The sequence below is a fragment of the Globicephala melas genome, chromosome 10 (genome assembly GCF_963455315.2).
Source record: "Globicephala melas chromosome 10, mGloMel1.2, whole genome shotgun sequence".
Classification (NCBI taxonomy): Eukaryota; Metazoa; Chordata; class Mammalia; order Artiodactyla; family Delphinidae; genus Globicephala; species Globicephala melas.
This window is the reverse complement of record NC_083323.1, coordinates 31,290,676-31,314,732: the sequence shown is the minus strand read 5'-3', so window position 1 is coordinate 31,314,732 and position 24,057 is coordinate 31,290,676. Positions and strand designations below refer to the sequence as shown.

Here is a 24,057-nt window from a genome sequence, read left to right as displayed (position 1 = left end):
ACAAAATAATTGTGATGACATAGGACAATCATTGTACGTATACTATATCTTGGGTTTTTCATATCTTAATTATTTCTCACAACAGTACTTTGAGACAAGTCCATAACGCATACGATTTTAAACAGCTATGTAAGCAATATATGATCAAGTACCCCAAATGATTTGTTTCTGGACAAATTCTATAGAAATTCAGAGATAATAAACTAAAAGGTAAGGTCCACAGAGCAGATACCACATCAGTGTTGCTGACTACTTGTCCCCCACAAGCATCAAGCAGAAGCACAAAATAGGGGTGATGTCAATTTTTAGTGGCCAAATGATATGGGGAAGAGAGCATGGTCTGGAACACTAGGAAATGGTCTTATGAGAAAGAGGGTTCTTAAGTTGACCTTGGAGGCGGATGACCACTAAAATGCTTTTAGCCCCAGGGTATTGTATAATTCTGTGGGTAGAATTTGGATGAGAGGATGGGAGAAAAGAAAATTCCTAGCAAAGGGAAGTAGTACTAGGCAGCCTTGGAATTGAGAATAAGCAAGGTGATTCTAGGAGGCAGGGATGCATCTGGCTGGAGGGGCGAGTCTGTGTTGGGGAAGAACGGGTATTAAGATGAAGTGGTTTTGGTGGGGGTAAGATTAGGGAAGGTCAAGAACATCAGATTCAGGAATTTGGCTTTCAGCCTTCAATCGCTGAGAACAATGAGAAGGTTCTTGATTAAGGAAATGACTCAATAAAAGTAGCGTAACAGAAGGTTCACGGAAACCATGATTCCTCAGAATTGCATGATACAGCTCTTAGACCTAAGAGTTTTTACAAAACGCACACATATCTAAAAGAAGATAACAGTGTGACATTGAGGTGCAGATAATGTGTGATGAGTTACAGTTATTCGCCTCATCATCAAAATCTTGTAGATTCTATTCAATTGGTGCCTCAGGGAAATTACAAGTGATTACATGTTAGGGCACTTTCCTCCTTCCTTCCTTCTTCATTTTCTTTCAGCAGATAATTTATTAAGTGCCTATCATATGTTGGACACTGAGGATAGAAGAGCAAGATTATACAATGCCTGCCCTCAGGAAGTTTACAGGTGAATAGAAGATTATCAACTAAATTCCACAAATAAACGAAAGCACTACTACTCTGAGGAGTGCTATGAAAAGAGTTTCTAATAGGAGGATATGGCTTCCTCAAGGAGAGGGAAGGCTTCCTTAAAGAAGTGACATTGAAAATGAAAGAGTCAGACAAATAACAAATGCTGGAGAGGGTGTGGAGAAAAGGGAACCCTCTTACACTCTTGGTGGGAGTGTAAGTTGGTGCAGCCTCTAGGGAGAACAGCATGGAGGTTCCTCAGAAAACTAAAAATAGAGCTACCATAGGATCCAGCAAGCCCACTCCTAGGCATATACCCGGACAAAACTACAAGTCAAAAAGATACATGCACCCCTATGTTTAGAGCAGCACTATTTACAACAGCCAAGACATGGAAACAACCTAAATGTCCATCGACAAATGAATGGATAAAGAAGTGGTACATATATACAATGGAATATTACTCAGCCAGAAAAAGGAATGAAATAATGCCATTTGCAGCAACATGGATACAGCTAGAGATTATCACACTAAGTGATTAAGTCAGAAAGAGAAATACAAATACCATATGATATCCTTATATGTGGCATCTAAAATATGGCACAAATGAACCTACCTACAAAACAGAAACAGACTCACAGACATAGAGATCAGACTTGTGGTTGCCAAGGGGGAGTGGGGGAAGGAATTTGGGGTTGGTAGATGCAAACTATTACATTTAGAATGGATAAACAATAATGTCCTACTGTATAGCACAGGGAACTATATCCAGTCTCCTGGGATAAACCATGGAATGGAAAAGAATATGAAAAAAAAAGAATGTCTATATGTGTATAACTGAGTCACTTTGCTGTACAGCAGCAGAGCAATCTCTGCTACAATCACAGCATTGTAAATCAACTATACTTCAATTAAAAAAGAAAACCATAGAAGGAAAAAAAAAAGAAAATGAAAGATTCAGGAGTTACCTAAACAAAAGGATTGACAAGCACTCTAGGTACAGAGAAAGGCATGCAGGAAAGGAACAGTGGCAGCAAGGAACATGTGAGGTTGAGGGACTGAACAAGAATTTGGAAAGGTGCCAGATCACGAGAACCTTGGAGGCCTTGTTTAAGGAGCTCCTTTTCCTAAGAACAACCATTCAAAGCTTATGAAGAGGAGGGGTAAAATGATCAGGTGTATTTGTTTTGTTTTGTTTTTTAAAGAAGAACCACCCTGTCTTCTAAAGAAGAGTTGAAACCTCGCATAATAAATCCTGGAATGGCGAGGGAGATGAGAATATCCCAGAGGGAGCAAACCAGGCAAAAGAAGGTGGGGACAGTTGAGATAGTAAAATCGTACAGGAAGGGTGCTACAGAGGGAAGATGGCTGGGAGGCATATTGTTAGAATAACATTATGTATGGCCAATGGCTTATTTAACCTTGTCTTTAAAAGAATAATGATTAAAAACTGACAAGACAGTAAAGACTGGTTCAGGTAAAAATCATCAATAGATGCTAAATCCACGAGAGAAATTTTGATGAAGAACTGTACATGGTCTTCAAGTGTCTCCCCAAAGATTGCTTCTTAGTTGTTAATGAGTAAATACACAGAAATGGTGGAACACCTGAACCAGGAGATCAAAACATGCAGCAAGAGAAGATGGACATTGTGTGCCTTTGGATGTGATAACCTGAGGACACGTCATCACTTAATGTAGCATCACGGCTTGGAATGCTTATTCTGAATATAATCATTAAAAAACATTAATTGTTTCAAAGAGAAATATTTTATCGAAAGGGGAGGGCTGTATAACTCAAAAATTTCATTGTCATAAAGACAAAGAAAGGCTGGGAAGTCTTAAAGTAAGATCAAAGAGACACGATGCATTAGTTTCCATGAACTTAGTGGGCTTAAAAGAGCACAAATTTATTATTTTATAGCTCTTGAGGTCAAAGTCCAAAATGGGTCTTCCTAGGCTCAAATCAAGGTGATCACAGGGGCTGTGTTTCTTCTAGTGGCTCTACAGAAGAATCCCTTTCCTCGCCTTTTCTAGCTTTTAGAGATCTCCTGCATTCCTTGGCTTGTGGCCCCTTCATCTTCAAAGCCAGTAGCGTAACATCTTCTCTCTGGTCCCTAAACTCCTGCCTCCCTCTCATAAGGATTCATGTGATCAGACTGGGCCCACCTGGATACTCCAGAATACTCTCCCCATCCCCAAATCCTTAATTACATCTGCAAAGACCCTTTTGCCATGGAAGGTAATATAGTCACAGCATGAGACATCTTTGGGGGACCATTATTCTGCCGATCATGGATGATATTAAAATGCAAATCATGATCCTAGATTAGATCTTGTACTAGAGGGAAAAAAATGCAAAAAAAAAAATTTGACAAAATTGAAATACAGCCAATAGATTGAAGTATTTTAGTTACTGCTAAATTTATTGAAGCAGACAACCATACTGTGGTTATGTAAGAGAAAATCCTTAGGAAACACACACTGAAGTATTTTAGGGGTTAAACAGCCATTTTGTATGCAACTTACTCAACGGGTTTAGAAAAATAACACATGTGCACACAGAAAGCAAGCATTTAGTAAAGCAAATGAGGCAAAATGTTAAAAATAGATGAATCTGTATTAAAAGGTATATGGGTGTTCTTTAAATATTCTTATAACTTTTCTGGAAATTTGAAAGTATTTTCAAATAAAAAGTTAGAAGAAAACTGATAAATATGTAATTTAACTAAAAAGGGATGCATTTTTTTACTCAAATACCACAAGCAACTCATAGTTTATATCATTTTAGAGGGGTCAGAATGACAGCAGATGTGTGGCCCAAATTCAGCAACTCAGTTTTTGTTCTTTCTATAATAACATTACTTGTAAGTGGAAAGGGTCAGAAATGTTTAGGATTTTTTAGTTTAGGAACTTAAAGGAAATCCTAACAGTCTGACACTATTATAGTTTCAAAGAGTTTAAAATAAAATTGGTAATTATTGTTAGATTTAAATACCAACCAGTGGATCACACCCTGCTATTTGTGAGAGACAATCTGCTGGGTAATTTTCTTAAAAGACCCTTAGAAAAGTAACCTCCCCTTTTCAGGAGTATATAGCTTATTTTTAAAACAAAAGCAAAAAATAAAGTGTATTCTACCCTATTGCTTTCTTCTGCCTAGTGCCTCTGGAAGAATTTTACTGCTCTGGCCCCAGAGAATCTTTCTGGTACCCATACTGGCTCCCACTCTACCCTCTGTTGTTTAAAGACAAAAGATACAGCAGCTGGGGCTCTGACCACTGACAAATAATCAGGGGCCTCTCCACTGGGAAACTCCTCTGGTCTTGGCAGAAACTAACATTTTAAAATGAAGGTAAAACAAAGCGTAAGACCCCCTATTTCTACCCAAAGGCCTATGCACGGGCTTGTTTTTCTTGCCAACGGCGGTAGCCAAGAACAGAGTTTCTCCAGTTGTGCCAGGACAGTGTGCCAAGACCAAATAATAGCGGACTTTTCTCAATTACAGAAACAAGAAAAAAAAAATAGGTGGCAATGAATCAGCTTTATTTTTACAAGTTTAGCGCTTGTTATCAATAACCGATACTGAAATCTATGATTTAGCACAATCTATGATTATACTAGCACAATCTATGATTTATACCAGCACAAAATAATCTATTTCGCTATTTTCAGTTTAACATTGTTTTTCAAAGAGTTGCGTGATTTCTTTGAGAGAGCTTGGCAGTCCCAGGCCTAAGTGCTTCTATAGTCAGGAGCAGGGTGCATCTTTATTACTTAGATGCTTCACTTAGAACACTTTTCCTTGCTATTATAATTATTTAGTTACCCACATTTAGGGTTAAAAGTCAGATGACCTAGGGTTTCTTTTTAAGGCTCTATCACTTTCTAGTTGTTTAACTTTGGGCAAAATGCTTCTGGGTTGTAAAGCTCAGGGTGTCATTTGTAAAATAGGAATCACAGTAGCTATCCTGCTTTCCTCGCAGGGTTTTTCTGATCATCCAAGGAGATTAAAAACATGAAATCATTTTGAGAATAGAAAAGCATTATGAAAAGGCCAGCTACTCCCCCCGCCCATTATTATTAAAGTTTTTGAACATAAGGCTAATTGATGTATATGTTTCTTAAAGTGTCTCATAAAGTGCTAGCTCCATAGTGTTTCCTAAACGGACACTTGCTGAGTGAGTAAGCAAATGATTAATTAAGTTTCAGGCTGCTATAATGTTACATTATTATTTCCAGAGAACTCTCCTAATTCAATAGGACATTGACCTAGACTTGCTAGGTCAACAAAGAGGATAACTTGTTCAACAAGAAGGTACATGTTCTAAGGAATTCTAAGGAACGTAGTAGAGAGTAAATATTTTAGTATAAACGAATGAAAAGAAATATGCCTTTCAAGAGAATGTTCTTGAAATGACAACCTTATAGTCTTTGAAAGACATTTTAAACACAGCACTGAGTGGCGTGCTTAACATACTTGAACTGGTAATAATTTTGATGGACTCGTCCACAGAAAGGACTCAAAGTTTAAGACAACTTGCACAAAGTCGATGTGTAATAAGTATTTTTGTTAAGTTATGGAAAGATGTCAAGTTGCAGAGCAGAGAGTAACGCAAATGATTTTAAATTAACTCAAAGGAACAATACAGTAGTTAAAATGAATCAACGTGGAACATGTTATACGTCAAAGGCATGTTGCAAAATATAAGCAAGTTGCAAAGTGATACATGCAGTATAATGGCATTAACATAAAATATGCAAAAAATTGGTATCTTATGAATGGATGTACAGTTTGCAATCAAAGTATTAGAGCAGGGCTACTGTGGGCTGTTGCACTCAACACAGCTCCAAGGGGGTGGTATCTTCAGGTCAAGCCTTGAAAACATGCACTGGAATGAAAAATTCCAGCTCAGAATACTTATTCCTAAGAGACAAAGTGAGCACTAATGGGTATAGGAAAGGGGCATATATGGGGCTTTAGTTATATTTATCATAATTCAATATTAAAAAATACATTTGAAGCAAATACTGCACAATGGTACCATTTGACAAGCTATGTGATGAGTACACAGGCATTACATTATTCCCTATGCTGGAAATATTTCTTTATGTATGAATACTGATACTATGTAATGAGAAAAACAAAATTGCTTAGTTACAGTAATAAAGGAGTACCTATAATCATAGCCACATATTTTTATTGTAAGGTTTTAAGAATCAATCACATTGCAAATAAATTCAGAGATAAAACATTTGTGTTCTCAAATTAACTCAAATTAAATAGGAGACTTATATAGGACCTTTTCAGGTATGAAAATAATTTACATAATTTTACACTCAAGCCTTTTTTGGGGGAAGACTGAAGGAAAGAGAGAAATCAGTGGCTAGCTCTAAGGAAGGTGATCTTATTTACTTTGGGAGTACAGGTGTAAGACACATGTGCTGAAATGCTCATCCAAAACTAAAGTTTAGCAGTTGCCTGAGGAAAAAAAATATGTAAGTCAAATTCCAAAGATACCTTCTTCAAATTCTGACAATTAGCAAACTCCTAAATGGCAGATAATTTCCTATCTCAATATGAATGAATGATCCCATCTCTTTTGTCAGCTACCAAAATGAAACCCAGAAATGTACAGTTTACATACCAAAACGTCCATCCCGGGGACATATCTGAGGGTTATCTTATAGTCTTTTGGAAGATTTGCCACCTACAGAGACCAAAAAAAAAAAAAAAAAAAAAAGGAAAAAAATATCTGTAAGAAAATCCATACATATCAGTCATATTGTTTTTAGTGGTTTGGAGAAAAACACCTACAAACCTATTATGCTTTTAGTTACTACTGAATTTCAATATTTACATATATAGTGATTTTTCATTCTTGATTTCCCTTTGCAATCAAAGGCACTCTCCAGAAATAAAGTGATAATACAAATCTTTTTTCCTCCAAATTCAGTTATGGGTGGCTAAGTATAATCTACTGAGTTTTGGAAACATGATTTGAATTTCAATTTCCATCTGTGGTCTTGAAATTTCCCTCTAGGATTATATTCCTATTTGTTCCTCCAAAGGATCAGTAACACAGTATATTTTTCTTGTAAGTGGTTTACCAAGTGATATATCAACATCACCATGGAATCTGTAGAAACGCAGTCGCGGGCCACACCAGACCTACTGAATCTCATGTAACAAGTCCTCCAGGTGACTCTGATGTACGCTTAAGTTGGAGAACTACTGTTCTACGTTGATCCTAGAAAAAAATGTTTGCGAAATTTCAAAAGATCAATGATACTTATGAGTGGCAAATGCTTTATCACTTAATTAATTTAGAAAGATTCAGTTCTGTGATATAACTTAATCCACTTAGCTGGTGCTGAACGTTTGAGCTGCCTCAAGTGTTTATCTAGCTTCTTTTAAAGGCTTTCAAAGACTATCTAACCCATTTCCACCAGTCACTGTGGCAATAAGTTGAACAAGCACCTGATTTAGAACCAGGGAATTTGGAACAAATCTAAACTGTACTTTGGTTTCTCTCATCTGTAAAGTGGAGATAAAAGTACCCATGTCTGACAGTCAATTTATGAGCTGAGATGAGTGAACGTGCCAATCAATCCATATTCTTCACTGAGAGCTATACTGTCAACTGACTTCCAAGGCACACATCCTGGTAACTTACAGAGTTCTAGGTTCACTTGTCTCCTTTTCTACATATAGTACCACCTCTTACATCTCACCCTTCTAGCACAGATAAAATTTCCATCTGTATCATATGGCCCGTTTATAATATGTATAAACTGACTTAGCCCATTGAGTCTTAAAATAATATACAATGTAAAAAAAGTGGTTTTGCTTTATTATATCCTCAATGGGTCTACCTTGCCTTGGTGGACTCATTTTCCCCTTTACCCTGTCTCTAAAATCATTCCTATTCCCCATAGTAAGCTGGGATGTTGTGCATGTTTGCCAGACTAGGTCATCTCTGACAAGTCTCCCAGAACACAGTCCATATGGTTTCTTCTTGGCTTTGCCAATAGCTTCTGGAATCTGAGAACAATTTGGTGAGAAAAGAATCTAGTTAAAGGCATAAGCAGTCAGAGGGGAGCCAAGGAAGTAGATGATCCCACTGTGCATGCTACCATTCTACTTCCAATGGTACCATCTCCTACTCATCTCAGCCTCCAGCCTAACACTTACCAAATATTTATGATGTGCTGGCACTGTGCTTATCAAGGGCTTATGTTGCATGATCACATCCAAGCCTCAGAATCCCTTTCACATACTATCTCTATTTAATGAATGAAGAACTTAAGGCTCAAAGAGGTCAAGAAACTTGACTAAGGTCACACGATTACTACGTGTTAAGTCTGGACTAGAATTCAGGTCTCTGACAGCAGAGCCTCCCTTGCCTCTTAGCTCAACTACATATTTTCATCTATCTACTCTCTGCACACTTGTCCTAGATATTTTCCACTTGTGAGGCTCACCATCAACCCTCCTCATGCCACCCCCAATAAAACAGTAAAGTCCTGGGCTTCCCTGGTGGCGCAGTGGTTGAGAGTCCGCCTGCCGATGCAGGGGACACGGGTTCGTGCCGTGGCCGCTGGGCCTGCGCATCCGGAGCCTGTGCTCCTCAACGGGAGGGGTCACAACAGTGAGAGGCCCACGTACCGGACCTTGTTATTTTATGTAAGCCCCAGTGGAAAACATAGCTGACCTAAAAGCTGGAATCAGAACGAGCAGCAACATGCTGTTTTGTTATGAACCAACCGTGTAAATGAAAGTCATTCCAGATGGAGAAACATGGCAAGAAGTGGCAGGTGTTCTGAACACAAGCTGCTTGACAATCTAGCCGTCCTTAAGCACAACTAACGTTATCAGAAAATAAACACAGAATTGACCGAACTGGTATTCAGATAACTTAGGATCTGAGTATGTACCGAAAGGGCAGAAAAAATGTAAGCAATATGCTGGCCAATTTTGTTTTATTAGTAATCTATACGTAAAAATTGGTGCAAAGAAACCTTACAAGAAGTTCTCTGACCAGCACACTGAAATCTCCACACCTTACCACTTGGGGGGTATATAATAATAATTTCTGCATTAAACTGATTTACTGATATTTAATTTCTGGTAGAACTGAAAAGTAATACTATTTTTGAAAAATGCTTTACAGTTTAAGTTTTCATACACAGTCTCTATCACGACCCCAGAGATATGTTATTAAGCCTATTTCACAGAAGAAAACACAGAGAGGTTAACTGGCATCCCAAGGTCACAGTCATCAGGAGTACCTACTGGAGGTAAGGATACAAATCTTGGCGCTGTGCGCTGGTCTCAGCACAGTTATCTACAGATCAGTCTCCGCATTATTACTTTCTTGGCTTGCATTGGTTTGTTTCCAATTACATTTGGAAGAGAAATTAGGAAGTCAAGTTGTATATTTTTATGGCTGCTTCATGAATTATTATATTACTTTCCAAGCATTTATAGTATGTTAAATAGCATTCAGAAAGCACAGAATTCTCTTATGTATATTGAGCACTGTGGAAATTTGATAAGAGTAGAGGGAGCCTTTGACCTAGAACTAGGAAGATAAGCTGTTCCTTCCAAGCAGTTAGTTTGATGTAGGCCTCACAACACAGGTCCCGGGGACACACTGCTCAGGTTGGATCCATGTCCTGCCACGTGCTAACTCAGAGATCTTAGGCAAACTACTTAATCTTCTTTAGCCTCAATTTCCACATGTGTAAAATGGGAATCATAGAATCGAGCTAGTGGATCTATTAAGACTAAACAAGGATTATATAACTTGTTTAAAATACTTAGTGCTTGAGCATGGTGTATGAATGAGTATGAGTATTTATTATTAATTGCAAGGGAGTGGGACATTCTAGGTATAGGGTTATATGTAAAGACAAAGACATGGGAGACCAGGGACAGATCATTCAGGCTCTAGCAGGTAGGAAGTAAGAAATACCCCGGGAAAGCCATTATTAGTGAGGGACCTAAATGTTGGGCCAAGGAGGCCAAGAGGGAGGCAGTGAGGTCCAGCGCGACCAGTTCCAGTGGAACAAGTTCCAGCGGGACCAGTGAAACCTCTGCTCCTCGTCTGTAAGATGAAGAGGGTGAAGTAGATAACTATGAACAATTCAGTCTGATTTACCTTTCTCATGGAATTAAGCAGTGGTGCTATACTGCAGGTGTTTAAGCTGGAAGGGAACATGACTGTCAATTTAGAAAGGTGAGTCTGGAGGGATGGATTGGAGCAAGGAGAGAATAGAGACTGGGGGCAGTTTAGAACACCATTAGGAAAGTACTGATTATGTATTAAATATTTATACAGAGACCGTACGCTGAAAAAGCAGAGATGTGGTTTAGATTCCAGGGAAGCATACTGTTGGGAGGGTGAAATGGATACATAACCAAGGCTCCAGATTTTGAAAAAACCAATCTATTCTCGTAAAATATGTTCAGGGCAAAAAATAAAATAAAATAGAACCTAACTGGTGGAAAATTTACCAAAGGTCCAATTATTCCAAAGGTCCAATGAACTTTGTGGTGTGGAGTGTGAGGATGTAAGTACTGTGCCAGATCATTAAATGCATAAAACTGCAAAAACAAGTCACTCTGTGATGGGCTCACTCTACTACTAGATGGGCCCATTTGCTATCTTTTTCTGGATGTCTTAAGGACTGACCATACTCAGTGACACGAGGAGGTAAAATGCATACGAGAATGGCATGTAGAAATGCCAGAAACCCAGCCAAGAAAAAGTCTTTGCAAGCCAGACAGGCACTGGCTGCCTACCATACCCTGCAGGTATTTGGACTCAGGAGAAAAAGAACTCAAAGTCAGAACATTTAACTCCCTCTCTAGATCACTTATCTAAAATCTTTGGATTTCATGATTCAAATATCATTGAGGTCTCCAAGTCTCATGAAATCAGTGGCTTCTTGGACATCTTTAGTGAGACACACTTGTCTCAGTTGTTTCTCCCAAGTTCTAGATAAGAATCAAAATGCAGCAGTAATAACTCATGATTCCCTTGACACTACATAAAATGTTGCACATATGTGAACTTTCTGAGGAAAGAGTCCAGTTTTCAGAGTGCTGGGAGACCCAGAGAAGTTTAAGAATCACTGCTGTAGAGCAAAAAACCTAACCTTCTACACTTATATTTTAAATATCCCAGTTCACTCCTGCAGCAGCTTACTGTAATGCTGGTTGTTCAGTCTTCAGAAATAACACAGGACAAAGATTTTTGCCTTTAAAAAAAAAAATTAATTTATTTGGCTGTATTGGGTCTTCATTGCTCCACGCGTGCTTTTTCTAGTTGCGGCGAGCAGGGGCTATTCTTCATTGCGGTGTGGGGGCTTCTCATTGCGGTGGCTTCTCTTGCTGCGGAGCATGGGCTCGAGGCACGCGGGCTTCAGTAGTTGTGGCTCACGGGCTCTAGAGCACAGGCTCAGTAGTTGTGGCGCACGGGCTTAGTTGCTCCGCGGCGTGTGGGATCTTCCTGGACCAGGTCTCAAACCCGTGTCTCCTGCATTGGCAGGCGGGTTCTTAACCACGGCACCACCAGGGAAGTCCCAGCTTTTTGTCTTTTTATTTCTCCTTATAAGCCATCTCTTGTTAATGTTGACTAAAAATCTAACTAACCAAGTTAATTACCCTTTTTTTCGTTTAATAACAACTCAATTAGTGATTTATAAAAAATTAACATGACAACTCAAAGACTTTTCTGGGTCATATTTTCTCAGTGAAGAATATCTAAATGAAGTTAGATGACCCTCATTCTCCTTTCAGATAGAAGAGATTAAAACATTTTTGGTTTATTTCATAGACACACTTTATAATGTGGATTCCAATTAAGTAGTACTAATTGAACTTCTATAATACGACTGCTTCCTAATAAGATAAGGTGACTACTACCTAGGAAATAAAATTCAAGAGGATGGAATGCTAATTCTTAAATTTCAGTTGATATTGACATCTTAAGTTAAAACATCATAAATTATGAACTGGGTTCTTATGCTCTAGAGATGGGCAGTTAGGGGTTCAAACCTCTATTCAGCTCCCTGTTTCCAGGTGAGGATTGTCAGGTTACTAACCATCACCAGGCCTCAGCTTCCTAATCAATAAGCTGTTGGTAAAAATAATTACCTCCTAGGGTTGTGATGACTAAAAGAGAAAATCCATACAAAGTGCTTTGCATGGATACTCACACAATAATGATTACTTTAAAAAGTCAAGGAGCAGGAGATTTTGTACCTAAGTGGTTTATCTTATAATGGAAGAACAATTTTTTCTTTATGATAAGATTGACATGCTTGGTAACATAGCCCGCTACTTGTCAGTTTTTACGACTATTATTTCTAATACGCTTCTGTCCTTTCTCTGCATACTATAAGTCCTAAATTTAGCTTAAAACAGAGAAAAGAATTTTCTACTGACCACAGGAGCAGAAATTTAAATGCTAAATATTGCAAACTAATCAAAATAAACTTTAAAAACTCTCCAGCTATCAAACCATTGTTCTTCAAGGGTCAAACAAAATTATGTGAGACCTCTGCTCTTAAAGAGAAGATATGCTTAATAAAGCTCAGAGTTCACCTAGAAATGGGAAGTCTCAGAGACTCCAATCTTCCATTTTAAGGCAGTGGTAATTATATCCAAAGAACATCGTATTTGAAGAAGAATAAAAATTCCGCATCATTCAAAACTGTCCATTCAAAGTGTGAAATTTGTTATCTAAGTGTATTTTTATAATCTTCCATTATTTTAAACTCTAAGAGTCATGTATTAATATAATCTACTTAAAATAAGTGCCTACTTCAAGACCAGGAAAACCACGAATTCTTGACTTTTAATTCTACTCTACTCATTTGTAGACTGACCTTGAAAAGACAGAGTAATTTCACCTTGACAAGATGGGGCTGGGACAGCAACCTGCCTTAAACATTTTGAGGAAGACAAATAATTACTCAATAGATAGTAAAAGATAAAAAGGTTTTTAAAAAAGCAACAAAGTCATATTCAATTAAATTCCCCCAAATGAAGGAAAAAATACCACAAATGAAAGGAACAGCAGGAAGAACAAAAGGAAAAATTAATTTGAACTATTTCAATATTTGGATTCCTCCTTAAATTAACACTTAAAAATCATTAAAAGCTACAGCTGAACCATCCCATAGATACAAGTTTTTAGAGTTTCATTCATCCCCTTCCCAGATACTTGACCCTTTCTTTAGGTAGGTCTGAGTTTGCCATTTAAAACAAGTCCTGCAACATTTTTTGGAAACAAAGCAAAATGTTCTGTAAATAGATGAACTATTATGCTGAGTAAACATGCCAGAAGGATTTCAAACGAAAACCACGGGGATTGCAGGGGCAGTAAAAAGTGTCCAATAAGAGATTTAAAAGGAAATGACAGTAAAGTCATAAATCGTGTGCTTCTGTGACATGAGAATCACCCCAAGCAAACAAACTTAATGTTTGTGGGCACAGTGCAAGGTGCCACCTAAAGCAAAGGAGGAACTGGCAGAATGGGCAAAGGAATGATTTCAGCTGAAGAAATTACTATGAAAAGCAAGGTAAAAAGGTACTCTCAACCCACTTTCTTTTTCTCAAATAAAATGTACCAAAGTTATGTCTGCAAAGAAACCAGATCCTCTTGTTCGATATAACCTCCTTTTGTCAAGGCATAACTGAAGCTTTCCAAAAGGTACAAGCTAAAAAAAGTATCTCCATGGAATAAAAGAATCTCAGAGCTAAAAAGGGTCTCCCAAGTTATCGGATTTAGTAGTTCTTATCTTTTTGGGTGTCACAGACGTCTCTGGGAAGCAGATGAAAGTTATACATGCTCTTCTTAGAAACACACATAAGGCACACGTAGGCATAATTTAGAGTTCCATTTGCAAGAATTTCAAAGTTTATGAATCCTAGATTAAGAACTAAGTATTGATCATGTCCTAGTTCCTCATTTTCAAAACCACAAGTTGAATCCCAGAAAGGTCTAGGGACTTATTTGTCCAAGGTCACACAGCTGAGTAATTAATGGCAGAGCTGGTATTCAAACACCCCGGTAAGCCTGACCTACTTGAAGATGCTTTTTTGCCCCACTGTTCTCTAGAGAGAGGCTGTGATTATCTATATCCATAAAACTCAAAAGTGACTCATGTTGTTGCTTGAATTAGTGAAATTATGAGTTTTAGGCTAAGGATGGGAACACAGCTTCTTTTCAGACATGGAAACAACCCAATATTGTAAGTATTATGGCCTAAGCGGTCCTGCCACTTCTATGCAAATAACTATCACCTGGCATATTAGTCAGAAACATTAACGTTCCTACATCTCATCTCCACAAGCTGTGATTCCGTATTTCTGAGGCAGGGCCCTGATAGCTATACTTTTAACACGTACCCTAAGAGATTGTGACTGGATGGTTCTCAAATCATATCCCACAAATGCTGATTTAAAGCAGTGGCTTGCAAACATTTTTTTAAAAGCTCAATTGTTTTTTCAAGCCAAGTCTTATTTAGAAACCCAGACACATAAATAATAAAAGCAGAGAGGCTAGGTGGACTCTTGAAGCCAGTTTGAAAACCACTGTCCTAGAAGATACAGCACAGGTAATGGGATCAGGAGCTGGGCTTCACCACTCTTGGGTCTCAGCTTTCCTATTTTGGAAGTACTTCGTCTAGATTGTTTCTAAATTCCCTTCCGACTCCAGTATCCTATGACCCCACAAATGCCACTACTACCATTACTGACAGACAGTATTTAGCAGGCACTTGCTATGTTCCTAGCACTGTTCTATTCACTTATTTAAAGTTACTCTATGAGGTTAAGTACAGTTGACCCTTGAACAACGTGGGTTTGAACTACATGGGTCTACTCATACCCATGTTTTTGTTTTTGTTTTTTTTAACAGTTAAGTACGGCAGTACTACATGATCCATGGTCGGTTGAATCTGCGGATGCAGAACCACAGCTAGGGAGGAAGCTTGTATACAGAGGGCCAACTACAAGCTGTGAGAAGGATGTTCCACTGCTAACTCCCATGTTGTTCAAAGGTCAATTGTACTGTTAATCTATTACACTGATGAGGAAACTGAGGCACAGAGAGGTTATGTGATAATAACTGTGGTAAAAAATTTATATATACATTCTCTTATTTAATCTATACTACAAAAGGTAAGTAAGAACTGAGATTTAGAAACGTAGTTACTTATCTAAGGTCAAAGAGCAGGTGTGCCAGATTCTAAAATCCATTCTTTGAACCAATAAATTAGCATAGGTTGGTTCCCACGCTATACCAGAAAATCTTTCAAATGGTATCCATTTACGTGTGGTTATTGCAGACTGAGTGATATGCACTCATATATTCATAGAGATGGGTTAGCTCCCAAACTAGATTATAAACACTCTGAGACCAGGGATTATTTTATATCTTTCAATGTCCTACTCTATGAAATATTGGCTGGGCATTAAGTAGGTCTTTATTCAGTTAGAAGTGATCTTCTAAGTCCTTTTTCGTTACTAACTTGATTTTTCCCCCCCGATAATCCAAAGTAAACACACTAATTTCATTTAGATCAACTCTTGAAATTAAAAAGTTCCCCTCTGAGTCAGGTGCTCGAGGGGTGACAGAAAGATTTTTTTCAGTTTAATGATTTTTTTACATTTGCCCTTGGGGGAAGGAATTATATTTTAGTGTTAATAAGTATCTCTTTCCAGGCACTTCTTTCTCCATGCTTCCTGCCATTTTTCACTGTATCAACTGATAGGTAACAGACTGAAAATAAGCAGATGGTCAAAGACAAGAGTGGAAAATCTTGGAAGGTGCTTATAATACCTACTTGTGCCACTTGAAAATATCGGTTTGACATTTCACAGGAAGTGGTGCTCATTAAGTAGTGTTCCTCACACAGCAAAAAATAATGACTATAAGTAATTTTTCTTAAATACCATTTTAATTTTGGACATGCTCAGCGTGTGGTCAGATACACCATCACCTTCCATCTATGACTCCTTGCCCACATATTTGAAACTGGACACCTAGGACCACTTCAGACCTCCCCTGCTCATCTTAGCTCCATGGTTCTACCAGCAGCCCCATGAGAGCTGTAATTTCCCAGTTGTGGCCTACTTTAAGCATATTTTGGAGACTCGTATTAATCTAACATTTATATAAATCCATACAACATAGATAAAACTACTCATAATAAGAAATGAGATTAAATCAAGGTCACAATACTTTGGTCTCTAAACTGTGACAGAATAGACCATGTAGAGCACTGGTTCTTAAACCTCCTTTAAGGAATGTCTTTAAATGTAGATGCCTTCAGGCCTGCTGAATCAGTGGGGCCCAGACACCTATGATTTTCGTAAACGCCACAGGTGATTATGATGCTGCACCGTGGTACACATCCTTACTTCACTGAACAAACATTTCATGAGTGCCTTCTACTGATACCAAATTTCGAATATAAACCTTTTCTTTTTAATATAGTTTCTTGATTCACAAACTAACATGCAGCTTGAGGGAAAGGATCATGATACATGTTTTAAAAAAAGTTCTTCATCACCCCACCCCCATCCTTATACCTAGCTGGGCATATAGTAGGCAAATGTTGCATTGCTTTGGTCACCAGCTCCTCAAATAAAACATGGTGATATATCTTCAGGCACTGCACCAGACCTGGACTTTGTAAATATCCAAAGAAATCTGCATGGGGTGTGTGTGTGTGTGTGTGTGTGTGTGTGTGTGTGTGTGTGTGTGTGTGTGTGTGTGTGTGTGTGTGTATTCTTAATTCTGCATTGAGACTAAGCCAGCAAGACTCAGATCGTAACATTAAACTTCTGTTTTGGAATTTGGCTATGAACCCAAAATAAAACACATAAACGGGGAAATGCATATCAAAATAGGAAAGATAAATATCTCAAAAAATATACTTTTCTTTCTTTCTACATACTACAATCCTCATTTCTTTCCTATTCTCACATCACGTCCGTTCCGTAGACAATATTCAAATAACTGAGTGCCATTTGGCTCTTTTGAACCATGAACTTAGAAAACTGCTTCTCAAACTTTGTTCATCCTGAAAGCACACACTGTAGCTCAAGTGAGCATGTACAATCACCGCTAGATCGTGAGAGTTGGGAGGAAGGCATTTCAGATGCTGTGTCATGCTCTCCCTCTCTGTGGTTTGCATCTTAAGAGAAGCATGGCACAAAGCCGGCAGTGACCAAGGGGCACCAGTGTAAAATGGCTTTTCCTGAGGGAAGAGTTCCAATGTGATGGATGTGGGAGATGAATCTGGTCAACATTTGGGCAACAAATGACTCCAACTGTGTTTACTGAGGGAGCAAACACCCACCCGCATGTGACAGGGTCTTCAAGCTGCTGGAAAGGGGAGAAAGACCATCTCAGATCTTTTGTTAGGCTCGTTAGAGAAGAGTAGGAAGGCATGTGGAAGGGAAATAAAACACTTTTAAGAGATAATGGGGAACAAGCTAGTGCTGGCACATCAGCACACAGAGAACTCGCCAGTATCCTTCACTGCCTGTGAAGGAGATGAAAAGACCAGCAAAGAAACAAAGCCACTTCCGTGGCGTGCAACAGGCCAACTTTACCAACAAGATGCTCCATGACCTTAAATATCTCCCTAGCTGCTCTCTACAAACTCTTTAGAATAACTCAGTGACTTCTCTCCTGGTCTTCGAAAAATACTAATTTGGGGCAAGGAAAAAGGAAATATTTTTCAAAAAGTACAAGAAGAAGAGTCACAGCAATTGAAAGCATTCCTTACTTACCAATTTTGTAACGTCTTTCACATCATCAGTCACACGGTTCCTGCAGATCCCTTGAGTTTTGACGAGAGGATTAAATAGGAGCAGTTGAAGATAAATGCAAGTGATAATCCAAGTCTAAATGAAAAGACAAAAAATGCTGGTGATCATCAGTGAAAATCCGTAGTCACTAAAACTATTAACAATTAACATCTTCTGCCTTAATGTGGAAAAGGGAATCTACCTTTTTTTTTTTTTTAACGCTACTGGCTTAAATACAATTAGATGCAATTAGATGCTGAGCATTCAAACTATGCTGACCAAATTTTTAAAAAATTTCTTTTAAAATATGGTTTGGATTTTTCATTTCAATGACAGTATTGTTAACTTTTGTCAAAAGCTTTCTACGGGCAATTCCCCAATGGCAATTAGGAATGAACTTGTAGCAACATGTGAAGTATTTATCACTTAAGGTGTTTTCTAAAAACTAGGGAATGCATAAAATTCATACCTGAAGGCACCAAAAGAAACTTTCTCTACTTTAAATGTAGACTGTTTGGCAAGTAGCAGCAAAACGCTGAGCAGTGCTTTAATCCGATAATCTAATAGTACACCCAGTTAAAGTGAGGGGGAGAGACAGAGATTTAGATATAGGACAGAATTTAACCTAACTGTGAGACATCAAAAGAATCATTGTTTTGAATCACAGCTTTTTGGCCATTTAATAAGGAAAAATATTTTCTAGTCAATGGGAAGATATTCTTGAATCCTAGCATGAACCCACACTCACACGCCCCCCAAGACACCTCTCTTTGAAAATAACTCTTTCAAATATGTAAAATAGTTACCTTTGTGCATGGCTTATTTTTTCTTATTACACTATATTTTATGTTTTTAAAAATCTGGGCATCTATTTTTTTTCTTCAGTATCTTTACAACACATAGCAGAACCTTGAATATAAAAAACTCTTAAATTTGCTGGGTGAATCAGTGACCAAGGTAAAAAAAAAAAAAAGAGTGTAATGCTTCAAATTTGATACCGGTTTATTGAGCCTGTATTATGAGACAGGGACTGAGCCAGTCACTAGAGAAACAAAGGTGATAAGACACCCTTGAAATGCAGATGCAGGTAAGTAAGTGACACCCACACCCCAGTGATAAATGCTTTGGGAACTCAGAGGAGGAAAAACTTAATCAGTTGACCTTAAGGGACAGAACTCGTGGCAGAAAGACAATGCCAAGAAAAGCCACAGAGAAAATGTGACTCTGGCTGGATTTTAGAGGACAAAAGAAGAGTTTGCAAGAGTTGACAAGGAAGGGACAAGTATTCCAGGAAAAATAAACAGCATGAGCAAAACATGGAGATGTGAAGATATTTTAAAATATGAGAGTTCTTTTAAGAGTTAACATTCATCTATGGCATCTTAAAATTACACAAAGGCCCATCTGCACATGGCTAGAAATCTTTCCTACTTATTATGTAACCAGCCATGTATTATATGGAACTGGATTATTATTTTCAATTAATATCTGAAAGCTAAATAGATATTACACTGGACCAAATTATAATTATCATTTACTAAAATTTCTAAGACTCAATGCTACCTACATAGATAATAGTGGCTTCGAAACAAAACTAAAACCCTTTTATTGTTTTACCACTGTAATCTACGTCTTTTAGCAGTAATCCTGCTTAATTTTGTTTAAGGCTACTTTGAGCATGGTGGGGTCCCACTCTTCATAGCATCATCTCCCTTGGACCAAAATGAAGACTGAATTGTGTAAATGATTTGTTTGGGGGATTCTTCTTTTTGGACAATCCCAACACATAAAATATCCTCTAATATCCCTTCATGTATGTAAGTATAATTGCTTAAACTCAAGCTTTCTTTCATACTGTCATTGCTAAGACCTAACCCTCCCTTGAAATATATTTCTCCAAGATCCTCTTCCATGATATGATTTTGGAATCCTCCCTAAGGACCTCTGTAAATGGCCAATCTCACTAATAACCATATTCATATTCTAGGCTCTAAGAAATATAAAGGCATGGGGTGGGGGAGGGGGAACTGGAGGAAGGTGGTCAAAAGGTACAAACTTCCAGACATAAGATAAATAAGTATTAGGGATGTAATGTACAACATGATCAATATAATTCACACTGCTGTACGTTATGTAAGAAAGTTAACAGAGTATATCCTAAGAGTTCTCATCACAAGGAAAAACATTTCTATTTCTTTTGGATTTATATAGATTTTGTATCTATATGAGATGGCAGATGTTCTTAATATGGTAATCTTAATATGGTAGTCACTGAATGATGTATGCAAGTCAAATAATTATGCTGTACACCTTAAACTTATACAGTGTATATGTCAATTATACCTCAAAAAGACTAGACGAAAGAAAAGAAATATAAGGGCAGAAATTCTGTTGACTTCTCTTTGCCATGTCTTATGCCTGACACTGAAGAAACTACACAAACATTTGTTCACTCATTCATTCATTCAGCAGATATTTATTAAGTACCTAGTGCTACTGTGCCAGGCACTGTTCTAGATGCTGGGGATATATTAGTTAATAAAAAAAAAAGCAAAAATTCCTGCCATCATAAACTTAGCTTTTAGTGAGGGAAGGCAGACCATAAACAATAAACATAATAAATAACCAGATTATATAGGTCAAAGGTGTGCTGTGAAAAAAGAAAAATTAGATCACACGAAAGGGGATCAGGACTATAATGCCTACTCTGCTCTACTAGCAGCATGGTCCTAGGTTCAAGGTGCCAGTCACACTCATAAGGCATCAGAGGCTTCACGCAGCACCAAGTGTACTACTGAACTGATATCTGATGGGGCCACATTGGGAAGGCAATGTTTTATCAAAGATGAGATGGAGCTAAGGGAGTTATCCAAGCAGATGTCTATGGGAGAGTATTATAGACAGAGAAGCTAGTGCAAAGGCCCTAAGGTCTATCTTGTGTTGTTGTTGTTTTCAATTGAATCTTTCAAGATATTTTATTATAAAAGTAATATATTACCATTATCAAACATTTGGAGAAGAAAAAGAACTTAGTTGGAATGTCACTACCCTGACAACTTAGAAAGTATATCTTTTTTCCCCATTATTATAAAATAAATGCATACTCATTGATTTAAGGAATCTGCTTTAAGGAACAGCAAGAATAAACCAGGGGGGCAGTGAAGTTGATGATGTCAGAGAGAATGGAGAGGCCAGATCATGTAGGGTCTTGTATACCCATCTGGACTTTTGACTTTTACTGTGAATGAAAAGGGATTCATTGCAGGATTTTGAGCATAGGAGAGATATGACATATTTAAAACTTTTTTTTAAAGACACTGTTTGGAAGTTTCTTACAAAACGGAACATATTCTTACCATATGATCCAGCAATCATGCTCCTTGGTTCTATCCCAAAGAGCTGAAAATGTGTGTCTATACAAAGACCTGCACACTGATTTTTATAGCAGCTTATTCAAAATTGCCAAAATTTGGAAGCAACCAGGATGTCCTTCAGCAGGTGAATAGTTAAATAAACTGTGGTATATCTGGGGAATGGACTTTTACTCAGCACTAAAAAGAAATGAGCTATGAAGCCATAAAAAGACATAGAGGGGAAAAAAATGCATATTACTAACTGAAGAAGCCAGTCTGAAAAGGCTATACACTGTTTTTCTTTTGTTTTTTTGTTTTTGCAGTACGCGGGCCTGTCACTGTTGTGGCCTCTCCCGTTGCGGGAGCACAGGCTCCGGACGCGCAGGCTCAGCGGCCATGGCTCACGGGCCCAGCCGCTTCGCGGCATGTGGGATCTTCCCAGACCGGGGCACGAACCCGTGTCCCCTGCATTGGCAGGCTTACTCTCAACCACTGCACCACCAGGGAAGCCCCCATACACTGTTTTGATTCCAACTACTATGACATTCTATAATAGGCAAAACTATGGAAACAGTAAAAAGATCAGTGGTTGCCAGGGGTTGGAGGGGAAGGGATGAATAGAGCACAGAGGATTTTTAGGGCAGTGAAAGTACTCTATATGATACTATAATTCTGAATACACGTAATTATACATTTGTCTAAACTCATAGAATGTTCAACACCAAGAGTAAACCCTAGTGTAGACTATGGGCTCTGGGTGATTAAGATGTGTCAGGGTAGGTTCCTCAGTTGCAACAAATGCACCACTCTGGTGGGGATGTTGACAATGGAGGAGGCCATGCACGTGGGGGGGGGCAGGGGACACTGGGGAAATCTCTGTACCTTCCTCTCAATTTTGCTATGAACTGCTCTAAAAATATAAATTATTTCCAAAAAAAAAGAGATCACTTTAATTGCTGTGACTTTAGGCTAACAATAGGTAGAAACAGAGTGACCAATTTGGGGCTATTGCTATAATCCAAGCAAGAAAGTGTCGTAGCAGTGCATTGCCCAGAGGTGGTTAGATTCTGGATGCCTCCTGAAGATTGAGCCGATAGGATTTCCTGACAGTTGGAGAGTGCTTTGAGAGAGAGTCAAAGACAACTCCAAGGATTCTGGTCTGAGCAACTGGAAGGATGGTGTTGCCATCAAATGATATGGGGAAGGCTGAGGGGTAGAGAAGGTTTGGGGGGCAGATCTGGAGTTAAGTTTTGAGTGTGCTCAGTTTGAGACGTGTTTTGAGACATCCTAGTGATGAAACTAGGTCAGGATATTTCAATCTGGATTGAGGAGGGAAGTTTGGGCTGGATATATAAATATGACAGCTTTTGATATATAAATGGAATTTTAAGCAAAAGAGTAGATGAGACCATCAAGGGAGTGAGTACAAACAGAAAAAAGAACAAAGAAGTGGGTCCTATGGTGCTCTAACCTTAAGAGGTCTGGCAAAAGATTTAGAACACACAAAGGAGCCCGAGAGAGGAGCCAGAGGAGAAGGAAGAACACAAGTTAAAAAAAAAATTAAAAAAGTAAAAGTACCTTAAGGAGAAGGTTAAACTATGAAACTACGTCAAATACTCGCAATAGGTCAAGTAAGATGAGGACTGAGAACTGATCATTGGATTTAGCAGCATAGTCACTGGTGACATTAACAAGAGCATTTTTATTGAAGCAGTTTGGGAAAGGCCAGGCAGGAGTGGATTTAATAGAGCATGAGAGGTGAGTGATTAAAACCAGTGCATAGAGAGAGCTCTTTTAAAGAGGTGTGCTTCAAAGGAGAGCAAATAAATAAATGAACAAAGAAATAAGTAAAAACAAAGTGAGACGGGAGTTGGTGAGGAATTAGGTTAGGGGGAGGGGAGAGTCTTATTTATAAGATGGTAAAAATACCAGGATGTCTGTATGCCTATGGGGATGATCCAGTAGGAGGTGCAATTGGCACTGTGGGTTAGAACAGAGAGACATCAGATGTCCTTGAGAAGACAGGAAGGGGTGAGATCCTGTCTCAAGCAGAGGGCCTGGCTTTACATAGAGTACATACTGTAGTTCATCAGTACCATCAGGCAGGATGTCTATGCAGATGCTTGTGCTTTCTGAACAATACAGTGAACAACAGCTTCCACTTACTGAACATTTACTATGTACCAAACATTTTGTCTAGCTTACCACAAACAAAATTTAAGTTTCATATATCCTAACTCTGAAGATGAAGAAACTGAGACAGAGAGAGATTCAGTGACTTCTAAGTGGTGAGATCAGGACAAAAACTCAGGTCTGTCCAATTCGAAATCCTGTCCTCTTCACCACCTCATACTGTCACAGCACTTCAAGAAAGCTGTTATATCACTGGTGAGGACTCTGACGCCATCTCTCCAAGACTTTAATCATTTTTCAAATATCACGCATATGGAGATAAGTTTGTTCCCTATTCCAAGCTAAAGCTGAATATTGTGCATTTTTCAGAACTTTTAACTTTATAATTTTTATATATGTTCTTTGATAGTTTAAAAATATATATCAATACAGACTTCTATAATAATTGCAAAATAATTTCACCAGGGCAGCATTTTTTTTTTGGATCAGTTATACACAAACATCTGTACAGATGATTTTGCTCAATTTATTGGAGTCTATTTGGTTAGGACTAAACTTAAATGTGTTAATACATTCAAATATCCCTGAGAGAATGTAAATTGGTGCAGTCACTATGGAAAACAGTATGGAGGTCCCTCAAAAAACT

General features: G+C 38.2%; 1 protein-coding gene across 3 annotated transcripts in view; it reads right to left on the bottom strand.

The window, feature by feature from the left end:
- The window catches only part of KITLG (KIT ligand), a 95,121-nt gene that overhangs the window by 32,956 nt on the left and 38,108 nt on the right, over positions 1–24,057 (bottom strand). For all 3 annotated transcript variants that reach the window (XM_060306363.1, XM_030856427.2, XM_030856424.3), the window contains exons 2-3: positions 17,908–18,021; positions 6,737–6,799 (exon numbers count right to left, since the gene is read on the bottom strand). In XM_060306363.1, coding sequence (XP_060162346.1) covers positions 6,737–6,799; positions 17,908–18,021 — 177 coding nt within the window. The remainder of the gene's footprint in view (positions 1–6,736; positions 6,800–17,907; positions 18,022–24,057) is intronic.